Source organism: Rhopalosiphum maidis, chromosome 2 (assembly GCF_003676215.2).
Source record: "Rhopalosiphum maidis isolate BTI-1 chromosome 2, ASM367621v3, whole genome shotgun sequence".
Taxonomy (NCBI): domain Eukaryota; kingdom Metazoa; phylum Arthropoda; class Insecta; order Hemiptera; family Aphididae; genus Rhopalosiphum; species Rhopalosiphum maidis.
Genome location: NC_040878.1, coordinates 72,258,578 through 72,274,106, shown reverse-complemented (window position 1 = coordinate 72,274,106; position 15,529 = coordinate 72,258,578). Strand labels below are relative to the sequence as shown.

General features: G+C 28.0%; 2 protein-coding genes across 2 annotated transcripts; one reads left to right on the top strand and one right to left on the bottom strand.

The window, feature by feature from the left end:
- Nucleotides 1-202: 202 nt before the first annotated feature.
- LOC113554053 (sialin-like) lies at nt 203-13,132 on the top strand. The gene is made up of 9 exons (XM_026957728.1): nt 203-221; nt 713-912; nt 4,937-5,170; nt 7,142-7,331; nt 8,202-8,326; nt 8,931-9,080; nt 9,166-9,298; nt 10,780-11,024; nt 12,923-13,132. The coding sequence occupies exons 1-9, from the start codon at nt 203-205 to the stop codon at nt 13,130-13,132; spliced, it is 1,506 nt and encodes a 501-aa protein (XP_026813529.1).
- Nucleotides 13,133-13,786: 654 nt separating this feature from the next.
- On the bottom strand, nt 13,787-15,289 carry LOC113554054 (PRADC1-like protein). The gene is made up of 5 exons (XM_026957729.1): nt 14,866-15,289; nt 14,624-14,760; nt 14,434-14,552; nt 14,197-14,364; nt 13,787-14,066 (listed from the first exon to the last, which is right to left on the bottom strand). The coding sequence occupies exons 1-5, from the start codon at nt 14,939-14,941 to the stop codon at nt 13,946-13,948; spliced, it is 621 nt and encodes a 206-aa protein (XP_026813530.1). The 5' UTR covers nt 14,942-15,289; the 3' UTR covers nt 13,787-13,945.
- Between the last annotated feature and the right edge of the window lie 240 nt (nt 15,290-15,529).

Sequence of the window (15,529 nt, the reverse complement as noted above, 5' to 3'; positions counted from 1 at the left end):
TCTTAGTAAGTATTTTTTAAATAATGATGAAATAATTGCTAAGTTTATGTATGATTAGTAAAATAGTAATTACTATAATTTTTATATTATATATAATATATATACCAGAAATCTACAGAAGTAAAATATTTCCGTGGTTACGGAATACCTTAACAGAAATTGTTTAATAGAAAAAAAATTTGTGTATAAATTGCCTTGAAAAATGTCAAATCATGTAGATCGTAAGTACTTACCTACGCCAATGCGGCTAATTAGTCCAGATATTTACTATTTTATTATAAATCATTTAAATTTTAACAATAATACCTATACATATTTAATCTCAATGTATAACTCAAACCATTGGCGGCGTATATATAGTGAGAACGAGGAACAACTGGGCTATGGCCTATAATGAAATTTCGGGTTCAATTAAAAAATGTATGTCATAATTATACTCCTCCCTTAGGCCTTGGTAATTTAAAAATATTTATTGAACAGCAGAATAAAACACGCGTATAATTGAAATAAACATACCTATTCAGAATTTTTTCGCTGGTTGCAGACATTTTTTAGTTGATAGTGGTAACTCTCCATCGACTTACCTATTAGCTACTAGTTATACATACAGCTTGATAGAATAATTGATTAAAATTTTTCTTTGTCTATAACATATTTAAAATTATGTAGTAGCTAATTAAAAATATATTGCAAACTATGTTTCTTATTTTAGTTCAGGCTCCAAGACCAAAGTTATGGGGTTCTTGTCGTTTGTCCATAGCATTTTGTGTTTTTTTGGCTGCGGTTCAGATGGCCATGCTCAGAGATAATCTTGGAATAGCGTTGCTATGCATGTCTAAACCTGTTGGGAATTTAACGTGTGAACTAAACGAAGCAATTGTGCCCACACTGCCGTGGGTAGATAGCAAACGGGTATACGCTTCGTAATATTTATCATACATAATAATATAAATATATGATAATGTGTATTTTTGTTGAATTTTAACTTTAAATCCGTCGTCTCGAATACCCTTCCAGTCTTCTCACACTTATCATTTGACGACTATTCTTATTGTAACAATAAAAACAGTTTCACCATTAACTTACTAGGGATGTACCTAATAATAAGGGTGTTTAAAATTGAAAATTCAAAGCTATTTATTCGCAAGTTTTGATCGATTAAGTCTGTTATGGATTGAATATTTCTAATGATTTATGGTGACTTTAACCAAAAAGTGAAATCACTTGGCCAACCACCACTACCTACCTATATATCATAAATGACCAACGTTAATAAGAAAATAAATTGAACTGGGTATACGATTTTTACAATAAGTAATAACTAGGTAAAAAAATGTTTTATCATCAATTCTCTATCGTGCGTACGTTTATTTAATTCCTATATCGATCACCGGCTACGTTTTTATTATGGTTTATGGGAATCCCGTGTACCTATTGTAATTATCTTTTACAGTTATACCTTATAACTATTTAAATTATTATTATAGCCTATAGGTTACCAGTTAGGTTAGGTTAGCCAAGTTAGGGTTGCTATAATTGCATCAAGCAAATCCGGGTAGAGCGGAAAAAAATATTATTGAATCATATTAGATAACTATTTATTAAAAAAAAACCAACAACGTGTTTTATACACCCATAAGGCCTTATGAATGCAAAAAAATTTATTTATTGTTTAATAAATTATAAACTATAAAATAAATACTTATTTTTTAATTAGGTATCAAATATTGAAACATGTAATAATTAGTATTTATTATATGTATTTGCTTGTATTAGGTCTGGCCGCCTAGGTTCTTCTGTCTCCTTTTCTTTATATTATACCATTCATATTTAGTAGAAAATATATTGCGTTAGCTTTATAAGTTCTGAGTGTTCATGATGATGTATTGTATTGACACACTAAAAACAAATTGCTATTTTACATTTTTCAATATGAATTTTATTTTTCCGGTCTTATACTTTTTCGAAACTTTTTATTTTTTATTTAAGTACATTAGCTGATCAAACAATAAAGAATCGTCAAACTGTACTCATAAGCGTGTCCAAACCTCCATGACTGGGGAGGCAAATAGTAAAATTATATTTTATTTTTTTTTATCTCGATGAATGTATTTATTGTATTTATAAATAAAAAACATTTTAGTTTAATATTTTAATATTAAGTTCTAATATAATAAAACCATCTAATAAGTCACTGGGAGACAATTGATGCCTACCTTACCACCCCCATAAACACGCCTATGCTGTACATTTTTATCAGATAAATAAGTTAATGTTTCTTCTACATCACGCCATACTATTGGTCCAAATAATCTAATAAAAACTATAAAAGTGATTTATTGACATCGACCGTTTGTTTAAGTATGTATAGTTATTAGTTGCTGTAATGTAAAACTCATTTTTTCATAAAATTTGTTCAGAATTTTAGATATTTTTTTTCTTTTCTCAAAATTCCTAGGACCAACAAATTTATTTATTTTTCTTAGTTCAAATAATTGAACTAATGAGTATAAACTCATTTTGGATTATTCAATCAATAGAATGTTTCTGTTAAAAATAATGAGTTGTACATGTAAAAATTACTTACAAGATATGTTTCACTCATTGGGCTATTAAATGTATTAGATATTATTTTTGGAGATTTTTCTTCAGATTGTTTAAATGATTTTAGTGCAAACCACATGGATAGGATTTTTTTCCACTGTATCTGGCAGGGCCGTCTAACCTTTTTGAGGCACTGGGTAGTAGTATAATAGGGCTCCTTGCCCCTGCGACCTGGGCAGAGTACTATTTTATACTATTTATTTTTTTTAATATTTTAAAACAGGTAAATTTCTTTACTGTTTATTAATTTAATTTTTAATCTTCTTTTGTATCCTGAGTTAAAAAAAATTTAGTTTATTTCAGCTTGAACGACTTGAAAAAAGCTTTTACAAAAAGTGAAATATGTTTCAAATTCATTTAGATCTCTTTTTATAAAACTCGCAAGTTTTAGTAAACTTATCATTAAAATAACATTTTCTTTTAGATGCCATAATGATTAATATTAAAATAATGAAAATGTGGAATAAGTTACAATAGAGTATTATCTACTAATGTACCTATCGGTTGGCTGCTACCACGATTTAAGATAACTAAAGTATATGTACCGGTCTATAACGCATGTGTTGATTATTATATAAAATAATATATACTGTTTATTATATAAAAATAAAACATGTTAACTGGTCAGTAAAGGGAAGTTCACTCGCGCTTGTTTGTTCCTCTCGAATTTTCCTAATATTATTATTTTATAATAATTAGACTATAGATTTGGCATCATTACTTTATCGCATATTTGTTAACAATGACATTTTAATTTTCGATTAAAATTATTTTTTGAAAAAAATGTCGAAATTAAATAATTTTTAATTTTTTCTCAAAACCGGGACATGAGGCTTTCCGAAATCTATTTTCAAAAAAAAGTGACAGTTCCGATTTTCCAAGACGTATTGAAACTCTAAAGTTATAATTTTATAAATTTTTATACTAATAATTTTCTAAATGACAATGTATTCTAAAGTTACTTCCATCTCCGATTGCTGTCAGCTTCAGTCTGATCTTGACTCTTTTTGTCTCTGGACTCGACGTATTAGCTTTACACTCAATCTTCAAGTGCCATAGTATGACATTCCATAGAATGCTAAATACTATTACCTTTATACCTTTAGTGGCTTCCTTCTCGAACGTGTTTCTTCTTTCAAAGACCTTGAGATCTACCTGGTTCCTTCTCTTTCTCTCAAACAGCATATTAATATTACAGTTGGTAGAGCCTTAAAAGTTCTGGGTTTTATAAAGCGTAACACTAGCCTTTTCACATCTTTCTCTTGTCTCCGTTCTCTCTATTTCTCTCTTATTCGTTCTATACTGAAATATAGAATAGTTGTATGGCACCTTATTTAGCTAATGACCAGTTACGCATTGAGCGAGTTCAAAACCAATTTCTATCCTACGTTGCTTTTCTGCTCAAAATCGATCATCCGCCCTATGACTATTTGTCCATTAGATCTTCCTTAAATATCCCTACTCTTGCTTCTCGCCAACTAGATGATGATCTTTCATTTATCACCTCTCTTCTTAATGGCACAGTTGATGTCCCTGACCTCTCATCTATTTCATTCCGTGTTTCCGTGCATTATACTAGGAATTACTCTCGTTACCTTGTCCCCTCTCACTGTTCCAACTACTCCCATAACCATCCTTAGTTATTGAGTAGACGAAGCATTACTCAATAACTCTTAGGTCCGTAATTGATTTTTTAAATATATATACTAATATTAGTTATTCACTTAATTAGTTTTTAGTTGTATTGTACACTAGCATGTAATATTTATAATTGTACCAAATATTTAGTTAGTTTACACTACATTATGAATACTGTATTTTACCTTTGTTTTGTCTGCGTGATCACTATTATTGTTATAATTTTTCTGTTTTTAATTTGTTATTGTATCTCTTTGAATTGCCTATTGGCGTTTAATAAATAAATAAAGTAGATAATATGTTTATTTTTTCTCTTATAGTCGTGTATATTCCACTGACTAAATTATAAATGTGTGTGTTCTATATGATTACTAGTACGATGATGAAGCAGTTATATTGAATTTTATTTTGCATTTTTAGCCTTAAATACCTACATTTATTATTATTATAGAGTTATCATGTACATGTGCTCAAAAGAGTGTCATACATGCTTTTGCACCGATAATAGTGCATTAATGATATAGGTTTTATATTGTTTACTGTTTAGTGTTAACGCGAATGTGATTTATGTATTTTTCAATTTTTATTAAAAATCCTAACAATAAGTCTTTAACACTATATTTATAACTTATAAGTTAAAACTATTTTAAACTATTATTATAATATTATAACGTGCACCTGACAATGTATACAGAATTGCGAGTTCGAATGGGACTCTGCGACCCGTGGGCGTATTTTGGGCTCGTTCCTGTACGGATATGTATTGACGACAATGGTGGGTGGCATAATTTCAAACAGTTACGGTGCCAAACTTCCGTTCATGGTCGCAGGGTATGGAAATATCATCGTTCATTTGTTGTGCCCGTTAGCTGCGCAGGTGCATACGGAATTGTTTTTTGCATGCCGTCTTGTTCAAGGGATTTTTGCGGTAAAAAGTGTCATTATGGTTAATGTCTATAAATTTATAATAATTTTATTCCTAATGGTACATTATATACCATTGAAAATGTCAGCACAAAATATAAAAAACATACTCGTGGTAAAGGGGTGAGAGTTAGGCCATTAATGGTTTTCAAATAGGTTATAAAATGTAGGGCATGACTTTGAGGAAAATTATTAGAATTGTTATTAATATTGAAAGCTGATCGAAGTGGTGATCTATAACTGGTGATCACTAAAATTTAAAAAAAGTTGTTCCACTTTGTAAAACTGCATTATATGATTCATCGATGAATATCTGAATGAATGGCTAGGTATATATAGCCACAAAAAAATTATGGTGAATAATTTGTGATTTTGATTTGATACTAAAAGATACTAATACGAGCATAGTATTGAAGTCTTCGTTCATTTAAAACATAATAAGTTAAAAGTACTTAAGTATCATTAAAATAATAAAATTTAATACATAAAAAAAATAATCGAATATTTAACTTACTACTTATTTTTTATTTAATAATAATTTAAATGTTTATCATAATAAATTATCGTGTTTTATCAATTGATAGTTCTTTAGTAGTCATCCTAATTAAAGTTTTTCCTTTATTCGTGCAACTGTGTTTTAAAGGCATTTTTAGACCTATTTTATTATGAGTGGTTTGAAAAATTTGATGCTAGATATATACTGCTAGTACTGGTTAGTGGTTACTGATATATTATAATAGGTACCTAATATTAAGAAGATTGAGAGCCGCTATGGACTAAGGTATTTATTTTTTTTATTTCAATAAAAATAAAGCATTTGACAATCTTAGAGCAAATATTAATCCGTTTTACTAATTAATTATTATATAGGTAGATAGGTACCTGTAATAATAGTAATATTTAAGTAATTAATAATGTATTTTATAAGCTCTATAGTGTCTATACAGTACTCTATTGTGTCTATCTCCATCTTTTTATCTTTTATATGATGTTGACGGGTATTTAAGTATTTTACAGACAAGCTACACAATGCATTGTGAATAGATACTTTTCGACTAATTCGTAAACATATTGTAAGGATCTATTCAAGGTAGATATATATCCATATTTCAGGTACCTTAAATTAAACAGAGGAACTTAAAAAAAATCCGTCGCACAATATAAATAGTAATTACCTATATATATAACAATAAACATAACGTACTAAGTACAGAAATATAACCTATATAGTAAAGATATACATATATGGTGATATGTCCATACAAATACTATTAAATATTAATTTTTAAAATTAAATTGTTATTCGAATTGTCCAGTACGAGTAGAAATTATAAATCTAAATAATGCATACACTTTTTATAATATCTATTTAATAAAATAAATGTACAAAATATAATAAATAAAAATAAAATAAAATATCGTTTATTCAGTGCAATAACAAAATTGACTTAGGCATATGCATATAATATATTATAAATATAATAATATACAGATAGTAGGTGCCTGCATAATAATACGTATACATAAATATATTACTATTACTACCACATAAGTTTGTATAATAATAGTTGGTATTATTAAAACTTAAAAGCGTTGGGATAATAACGCATTACGCTGCACTAGAAAATTTTATAAATAATTGATTAATTAAAAATATAACTAATACTACAAGTACCTAATACATATATATATATATTTTCTTGAAATAAGATTGAATAGGTTTAAATGCCTATTACATTTAAAACTTGTATAATATAACATATTTATTCTCTAATCCCCTCCCCCTCCCCCAAATTTTTTTCTGGCTACAGCCTCGGTTACAAAATATCTCCTACTTGGTAGGTATATGTTAAAATATAAAATAATAGTGTATGTTAACTTAGCACGTTCATTCCGCATACAAAAGTTGTGTATAATTATAATATAAATATATAATAATATTATTTAGTTTATTATATACGACACGATTTTATAGGGGTTGATGGCTGGTCCGTTTTTCCAGTTGTTCAGCGCCTGGATGTCCGACGACGAAGCATCAACTCTGCTCAGTTTCGGCTTCAGCGGTTACTCGTTCGGGACTATTATAATTTATCCGATGAGTGGTGCATTGTGCAGTTCTAATATTTATGGATTTGGTGGATGGTCACTAATCTTTTACGTACCAGGTAAATGTATATCCGTCACCGAGGCGGGTCTAACCAGTGTGTATCTATGTATACAGATGGCTGATGGGGAAATGGTGACCAGAGGCCAAATTGCATGCAAATATGCAGTATGCCAATATCATTATGATTCAATTTTCAGGAGTGTGTGATATTTAGTTTCTTGAAACTAAATTAATTACTCAGATCCTTTTTTGGCATTTACTTACAGTTTGATTTACCTGTAGGCTATAATAATTAAAGTTATTAGAGTATCGAATATCGATCAATTTATAAAGATAAATGGTTGTAGTTAGACCTTGGATATTGCATCCGTTACAACCTATCATGCTTTTTGTTTTCCATATTACTATATCTAATAAGTAGCTATTGTATCTACTTTTTATTAGTTACAGTATAATATATAGTAAATCGGGTTCTAATCGTCGAAAATTGTTAAAAATTGACGTCCTATAATTTACAATGATGTGTGTTTTTTCTTGCACTACCTATCTGTATGTGTACTCGATAAGTAGATAGTTGATACTTGAAATTTTCACCATATGTATACATTATATAATTCTCAAAATATTTCGACTCCTTATGAGTTGCTTATAGACATTTCCAGTTTTTTTTAGTTTTATTTCTATGAATGTCGATAACATATTTTTGCTCTGTCAAAAAGCATGAAAACTTATTACAAAATTCCACATAAATTGTTTTTAAAGATTTATATGTAAAAAAATTAAAAATACATAATCATCATTTTTTTTATAAGCATTTGAAGTAAAATGTTGATGAAATTACCTATATAAATAATACATTGCCTAACAATCATTCATATTATGTCTCAGGTCTGTTATTTATATTGTATACAATTGCGATTAATTTCAGCGACCATATCTATTTTGTTTATATTATATTGGCACCTATATTTGTACGACGTACCCGACAATCACCCAAAAATATCTCCAGAAGAATATGAATATCTATTACAAAACGTCGGTATATCCGAAGAGGTAACTATATTTCATATTATTACTATATTTATAAATGATTTAAAAAGGGATCCCAAGTAAAATAAAACACAACAATCCATAATAATATGATAACATGATAGCATACCTTAATACTATAAATATGATAAAAATGTAGTAAATTCTTACTTTTGCAACATACCTACAAAAATTTAGCCAAATCAAAAAAAAAAAAATAATATTTTTGTTACTTTATATAGGACACAGCGCATTCAATCGTTTCAGTAATAATAAATTGTCGAGGATTCTGGCCATTTTAGGCAAAACAAAACGATAATAGATGAATCTGCTCTTTTCCACTAAATTCTGTACTTCTCGCTATCGGAGCATTGAGTGCTGGTTGTAGCATTTATTGTAAATATTAGTTCTATAGTATTTAGTATTTATAATCAATGGTTGTAACTACTAATTTGTAACTTGTAGGTTGTAGGTAGGTATACTGTGTGCGTGACGCGTGTATTTGAAAAATGTTATTTTATATTTAATTTTCTTTAAGATTGCCTAATTAAATGAGGGTGATTATCTCCTTCTAACTGTTGTAATATTTTGTAAATGCTATTTTCAACTCGTGACCGCTGCATTTTAGCCGCTAGTAATACCGTGGTTGTCCATATTCACATCATTGCCGTTTATCGCATATATGGCGTGTTACTCGGCATTTTTGTGGAACATTTTCACCATGATGAATAACATGCCGATGTTTATGCAAACCATGTTGAATATCCAAACCAACGAAGTAAACTGTAGTATTAATAGTACCTATTATACAACTGGTGGAATTCTAATTTTCATTCTAAAGTTGGTCTAATTTTAATTTTCAGAGTGGATATTTGTATTGTATACCATTTATCTTGATGTTTTTATCGCGAAATTTTAACGCTACAACATATCCAATAGTTAGAAACTATTCTGGACTGTCTAATACCGTGTGCCGCAAACTATACTGCTGTTTTGGTAACGTATCTACTTGAAATTTCTAAACAATATTACTGGTTTATTTAAATTTGCTTTAAATATTAGTTAAGTACATACATTTTATTCATGTGTCCAAAGTCTTCTATCTAGCCTAACTTGTTGATCCATCCTTATGTCGTTTTGTATTAGATTTTATTATATTATTATATGTTATATATGTTTATAGTTTTACTCAAGTTCTAGTAATATTACTAATCTTTCGAGTGTTCAGCTTAAACAAGGCCTTTTACGAACCCCTAGGTAAAACTTATTTAACCAATAACCATATAGTCACCTATAACCTATAGGTTATAGGTGTAATTAAAGACTCGAGGCATTGGAAAAATGCCTAGCTTTACTTCCCCCAAGCGGCCAAGCGCCGGTAATAACATACAACCATAAGTAGACATTTGGTTGAATTTTTAGGGGGGCTATAATATGTAAAGTGATCTCCCTTTCTATAAACAAATATAATATATTACTTTCGATTTTTTTTTTAGGGAAGGGGAGGGGTCTATTGAAATACTCAGAGGGGATTAGCCGCTAAGTCCTCATAAGTCCTTCCCGATGTCCGCTTATGATATAACATTAAATTTTTTAATATTTAAAATGTTTCAAAAGCAATTCGTTAGTCGATACTACCCAACGTGTTCAGTGAAATTTGCAATTTCCTTAGCACCTTCGTAGTATTATTATTATTGAAGTGATCAATCCATTGATAAGAATAATATTATGAACTGAATTGTTTAGTTAATTTTTTATTAGTGTTCATGATACAATAAATCAGTGTAATGCTAAAATTGCAGTTTTTTTGATACACACACCCTGTTTAAATATTTCTTGAATTTCTTCATTTTTCCTATGTCTTAGTTTTTTGCTTTTTATAATAGGAAGCAGAGCATTTTTACATAAGTTAAGTATGTAAAAGAATAGAGATGAACATCATATGTGATATTTATCTATTTTGTTATGTTAATTATTAGTGTGTGTAACTGTTCACTATAGTGTAAAATAAATAAAGACGCTTTCCAGCACATTCACGTACATGCGTTAAAAACAGATTTGAATTTATCGTAAAGATTATTTGAAAATCACTTTTTAAATTTATTTGCTGAGTTTGATGTCATACGGAGCATTGGAACACGGGCATTTTGAATTCTTAATATTATTCACAATTTTAAAATCTTTTAAGAGTTCAAATTTATAAAATTGGAAAAATTGTTTAGAATTTTTATTGGATGATTGATAATTGGTACAATTGGTACCTATAAGATAATAGGTATATTTATTATTTGTATACATTTATTTATTTTGTAAGTATTTAAGTAGAAAACATATAAATGGTTGCGATCAATTTAGATAGGTATATTTTATCTATAGTGGATAGGTACACAATATTGTAATAAATTATGTAAATTATAATTTAATATTGTACAATTATATTATATTTATATTATTTTGTATTATTCAATCAATTACAGGGTGTTTAATGGTTATTACATCACTATTGAGCATAATTTTTGAAGAACACGTCACCAAATGGCATGTCGTTGCCGCAATATCAATAAATTTGGCTTTAGGCGATTTTGCTTACAGCGGAGGTTTCTTTCCGACACTCCTAGATTTAGCTCCAAATTATGCAGGTTTGCTGTCTGGTGTGTCAACGTTTATCGCATTCGTAACTGCCTGTCCATCAACTTACATCAACAGCATCATTATTAAACAAGTTAGAAAGCAAATACTTTTTATTATATTATATTGTTGGCTGTTGCGATTAAAGTCTGGTCACTGGATCGCTATTCGCCAATAAAATAATATTGAATCATAATAGGTAATATATACGTATACAGGGTATAGCCGGTATAGGTATCTTATGTCGTTGTATGCATGTTTTTATTTAAAAATTATTATGGAATTTCAAAAACACGTAAAAAGCAGTGTTTTTCTTTTAATTGCTAATTTATTTATCTTTTTCTCTTTGGCATTACAACTCTTCAAGATGTTTTGCCGCCACTGATATCTCCTTTGGCTCCTTCTACTCTTCAAGATTTTTAATTTTTCCTCCTAATTTGGTATCCTTAATAATTTCTCTAAGTCCAGTTTTCTTCTAAATATTCATTCCTTTTTTGGCTGTCCACTTGGTCTCTTCCTTATGGGTTTCCACTCAACTACCGCTTTTAGGTATTTGAAATTTAGGGCCTAGGTTGGTCTAATTATCCCCGTGTAGAGATGTACTTTAGTGCTTTTAGAAAACAATTTGGATTTGAGGAACTTGGTTAACGAAAAAGATGTCCTTTCTGCCTTGATGATCCGGATGTTTAATTCGATAGATTAGTCGTTATTATCACTGATTAGTTGGTAGGTATTTAATGAGCCAATAAAAATCACCTATGAGTTAAAATGTATTACATAATCGGACGTAGATCCCAAGGTTAGGTTATATATATATATCAGAGTTGGGTACAATATTATTTAGAATAATTTGAAAAATTCGAAAACAATATTATTCGAACGATTTTTTTATAATTCGAATAAAAATGTGTTTAAATAATTTTCAAACATAATTCTAATACAAAATACAAATATATTAGAATTCTTTATTTTTTTTTTTAAATGATTCTATACTTATTTCATTTATAATATTTTTCTATTCATTTTAAATAAAAGAAGATTTACAATCGTGAACTTAAAATACAATGCTAATTATTGTTTTTAATACGTACCTAAATGTTTTAATTACCAAAGTACCAACATTAATATGTTAACCAAGATAAAATTACTAAAAATTATTCCAATATTTTTGAAAATTAGTCAAATAATATAGTTTTTGAATTATTCGAATAAAATATTATTTAAATAATCATCTAAATAAAATTGTATTCAATTTATGCCCAACTCATATATATATATATATATATATATGGACGGTTTTTATGAGAAGGCAAAGTAAAAAATGACAACTTTTCAGATGATAAGAACATATTTAATGACATTTCAATGTTTTGTATTTTATATGGTTAATTATATTTTAAGTTTAGGTAAGCGGAGTAATTGACCAACATTCTGTAGTATATCCCCGTATCACTCCATTAATCTAAATTTTTAAAACTTATAGTTAAAAGCTACTCATCAGATTTTTGATTTGTATGTATAGAAATAATCCGAAAATATTCTGCTTCATATGAAATTAAAAATGCATATTGTTCTTTAAGAAAGTAAAAAACTTAAAATATAAAGATAAAAACATAAATATCTTTTAAAATATTAATAGTTTTTGAAATAATGAGTAATTTGTTATATCGCACTCTTGGTGTAACCTAAAATTTTAATGTTTTGAGTTATAGCTACAGTTTGATACTTCATATAGTTTGTATTATATCATTATATATTATTTTTATATATATATACTATATAGGACAGGTATATATTATTATCAGAATCAATTTTATAAATATAAAATAATTTATGTACATGGTAGTAATAGTATGATGTATATTAAAATATTAAATACTTTTATTGTAAACTTGATAATGGGTGAACAATTAGATAATTCATTGTAGTACTGGTATTATTATTCTAGGTCTAGTATAATATTATCTAACTAGGTACTTTTATATTTTACAGAACACCAAGGAAGAATGGAACACTGTTTTATGGATAATTGTATCCTTCTTTACCTTCATAATGTTTTTTTATTTAATATTTGGATCGGCAAAATTGCAATTCTGGTCGGTTGGGAAACTAGAAGTTCCTGAAAGAGGAACATTCCGGTCAACAATAATATTTAACGCATCCAGAAACATGTCAACAATACGTCCTTCACATATGTTTTAAAATAAAACGTAATTTTTAGTTGCTATTGAAATAACATAATAATAATTGAATAATGACACAAGTATTTGAAAATGCTTAAACTCATTGTTCCAAAAAGTAGGCTAGTTGCGCGATACAAATAGAATTTATGATTGGTCAGAGTCCACCAGCCATTTCGCTCATTTCTTAAGAAATATTGTAACATAACAATTGTATAAAAAAATTAATGTTTGTTGCATACATTTAAAAAATTAATTTCTATCCTTAGTTGCCCATTGGTCGATAAAACGAATTAAAACCAGGGTAGATAATTGTGTGTTATTATTTACTGCGATTAAAATTTTAAAATAAGTATATAATAATGTAATATATTTATTGAAACACACTATTTAATATTTAATTCTAGTTATTAATTTTATGATGTGGTATATTATTTATATTTATTTATCATAACATTGTTAACATAATTTATTATCATTGATAAAATTTTTGTTGACCACCTGATTAACTATCATTGACTCAAATGTACAAATAAATATTAAATACAAAAAATGAATGGTTCACTCAAATAAAATATTTAAAAATTACATATTTATGTTGTAAACAACTCCCTGTTTAATATTACCCTGTAATAAAATAACCTTATAATGTTATACATCTATATAAAAATCATACTTATAGTTAATGATGGTTAAAACTATTTAAAAATTAGGTCTACAGTTTTCTGCAATAATATTTTTAACACATGACATTTCTGTTCAGTTAATTAAACATTATTATTATATAATAACATGGAGGGATTTTCAGTCTATATTTGAATTGAATTTATAAGATTCAAATTGTTATCCATGGTGGTTGCTTGATTTCATGTAATGGTACATAGGTCATGTTTAATGGAAACACGATAGGCAGTTCGGTCATCATGAGTTCTGACATTTTGGTGTGTATTAAATGCCTAGAAAACAGTGTAATTAATGAATATTATTATAATTTTATATAAATACTTCAACAAATTGCAATAATAATTCAGTTTAAAATGTAAATTATAGGTATATTTTTTAAATTTTTTTAAAGAAACAACTTACCCAGACTTTCCAACAAGAAAACCAGCTGGAATATTGGCAGACATATCACTTTCGTCATCAATCATGTGTATATAAGCTGTATCATCGTAAATGTTGTTGTCTGTGATAACAATAGCTTTTGCTCCAGATAATTCTGATATCACAGTTTTCTTTAAGAAGCTACAAACACTGTTTATACAATTTTTTTAAAATCTTTCATTCAGTATCATTACTCTACAATAAAATAGATAAAATTACCCTCTTTTCACAAATGCAACATTTCCTTGAAGTTGCTTTGCATTTTTAGGCATTTCACATCCATGTTGAGGGTCGACAAGTACCAATTTTGTTTTTTTAGCTGGAAACTTTTCTTTGTCCTTAACAAACAAAAAATTCCATATTATCTTATTACACTAATTTTAGTTAATAATAATAAGTAATTATTTACAAAAGGGATGCCAAAACTTTTGGCTGGTCTTATTCGATATGTGTACTGTAGTTCTGGTGGATGTGTAATCTCAAAAAATATGTCACCTCCATATTCAAATTCTTTGACATCGACAATAGTCATGTCTCCATTTGTGACTGGAAAAAAGGTATAAAAACATATAGATATCATTATTATACCATTATACTATTGTTACTATTGATATTAATATTATTTAAATGACTAGATGATCAGGAGCTTACAATAAATGTTGAAAATTGACAAAACGCACAACAAAAAAGTGTTTACAATAAAGACCGCTTTTCGTATTAAAATCATTTTCGTCACTACGGCATAACAACTAAAAGATTAATGAACGGTTTGTCGGCGCACAACTCTAAATCGATCGCGTTTTTTATCGTGAGCATTTTGAACATATGTTAGCATTCTATATTCAGAGAGTGGAGTTAATTATTATTCAGTATTTATTAAGCGAAAAAAAAAATATTAAACGCTCGCAACGCCACAAATGAAATCCATACACGAATGTCGAATACAATACTCGATACACGTTAGGATATGCCACAATATATAACAATCTGATAATGTTTACGTGTTATCTCTATGGGATGGGACCACCATAGACCTTATACTATTTACCTATTTAGACCTTTTACTACCATGTACCGTCTATTAATATAAGGTCTATTGAGACCACGGACTTAGTGATAAGCATTTGTCCGAAAAATGATAAGAATATAAAATGATTATTCGGTAAAGTAATTTCACAGTAGCACCAACTGAATGAGCCAAAATTACCATATTAACTACATATTCAATTAATTAATTATATAATTTTTATTGATAATAAATATATTATTGATGATAAAAGTTATACAATTATATCGCGCAATTTTTAAAAGCAGG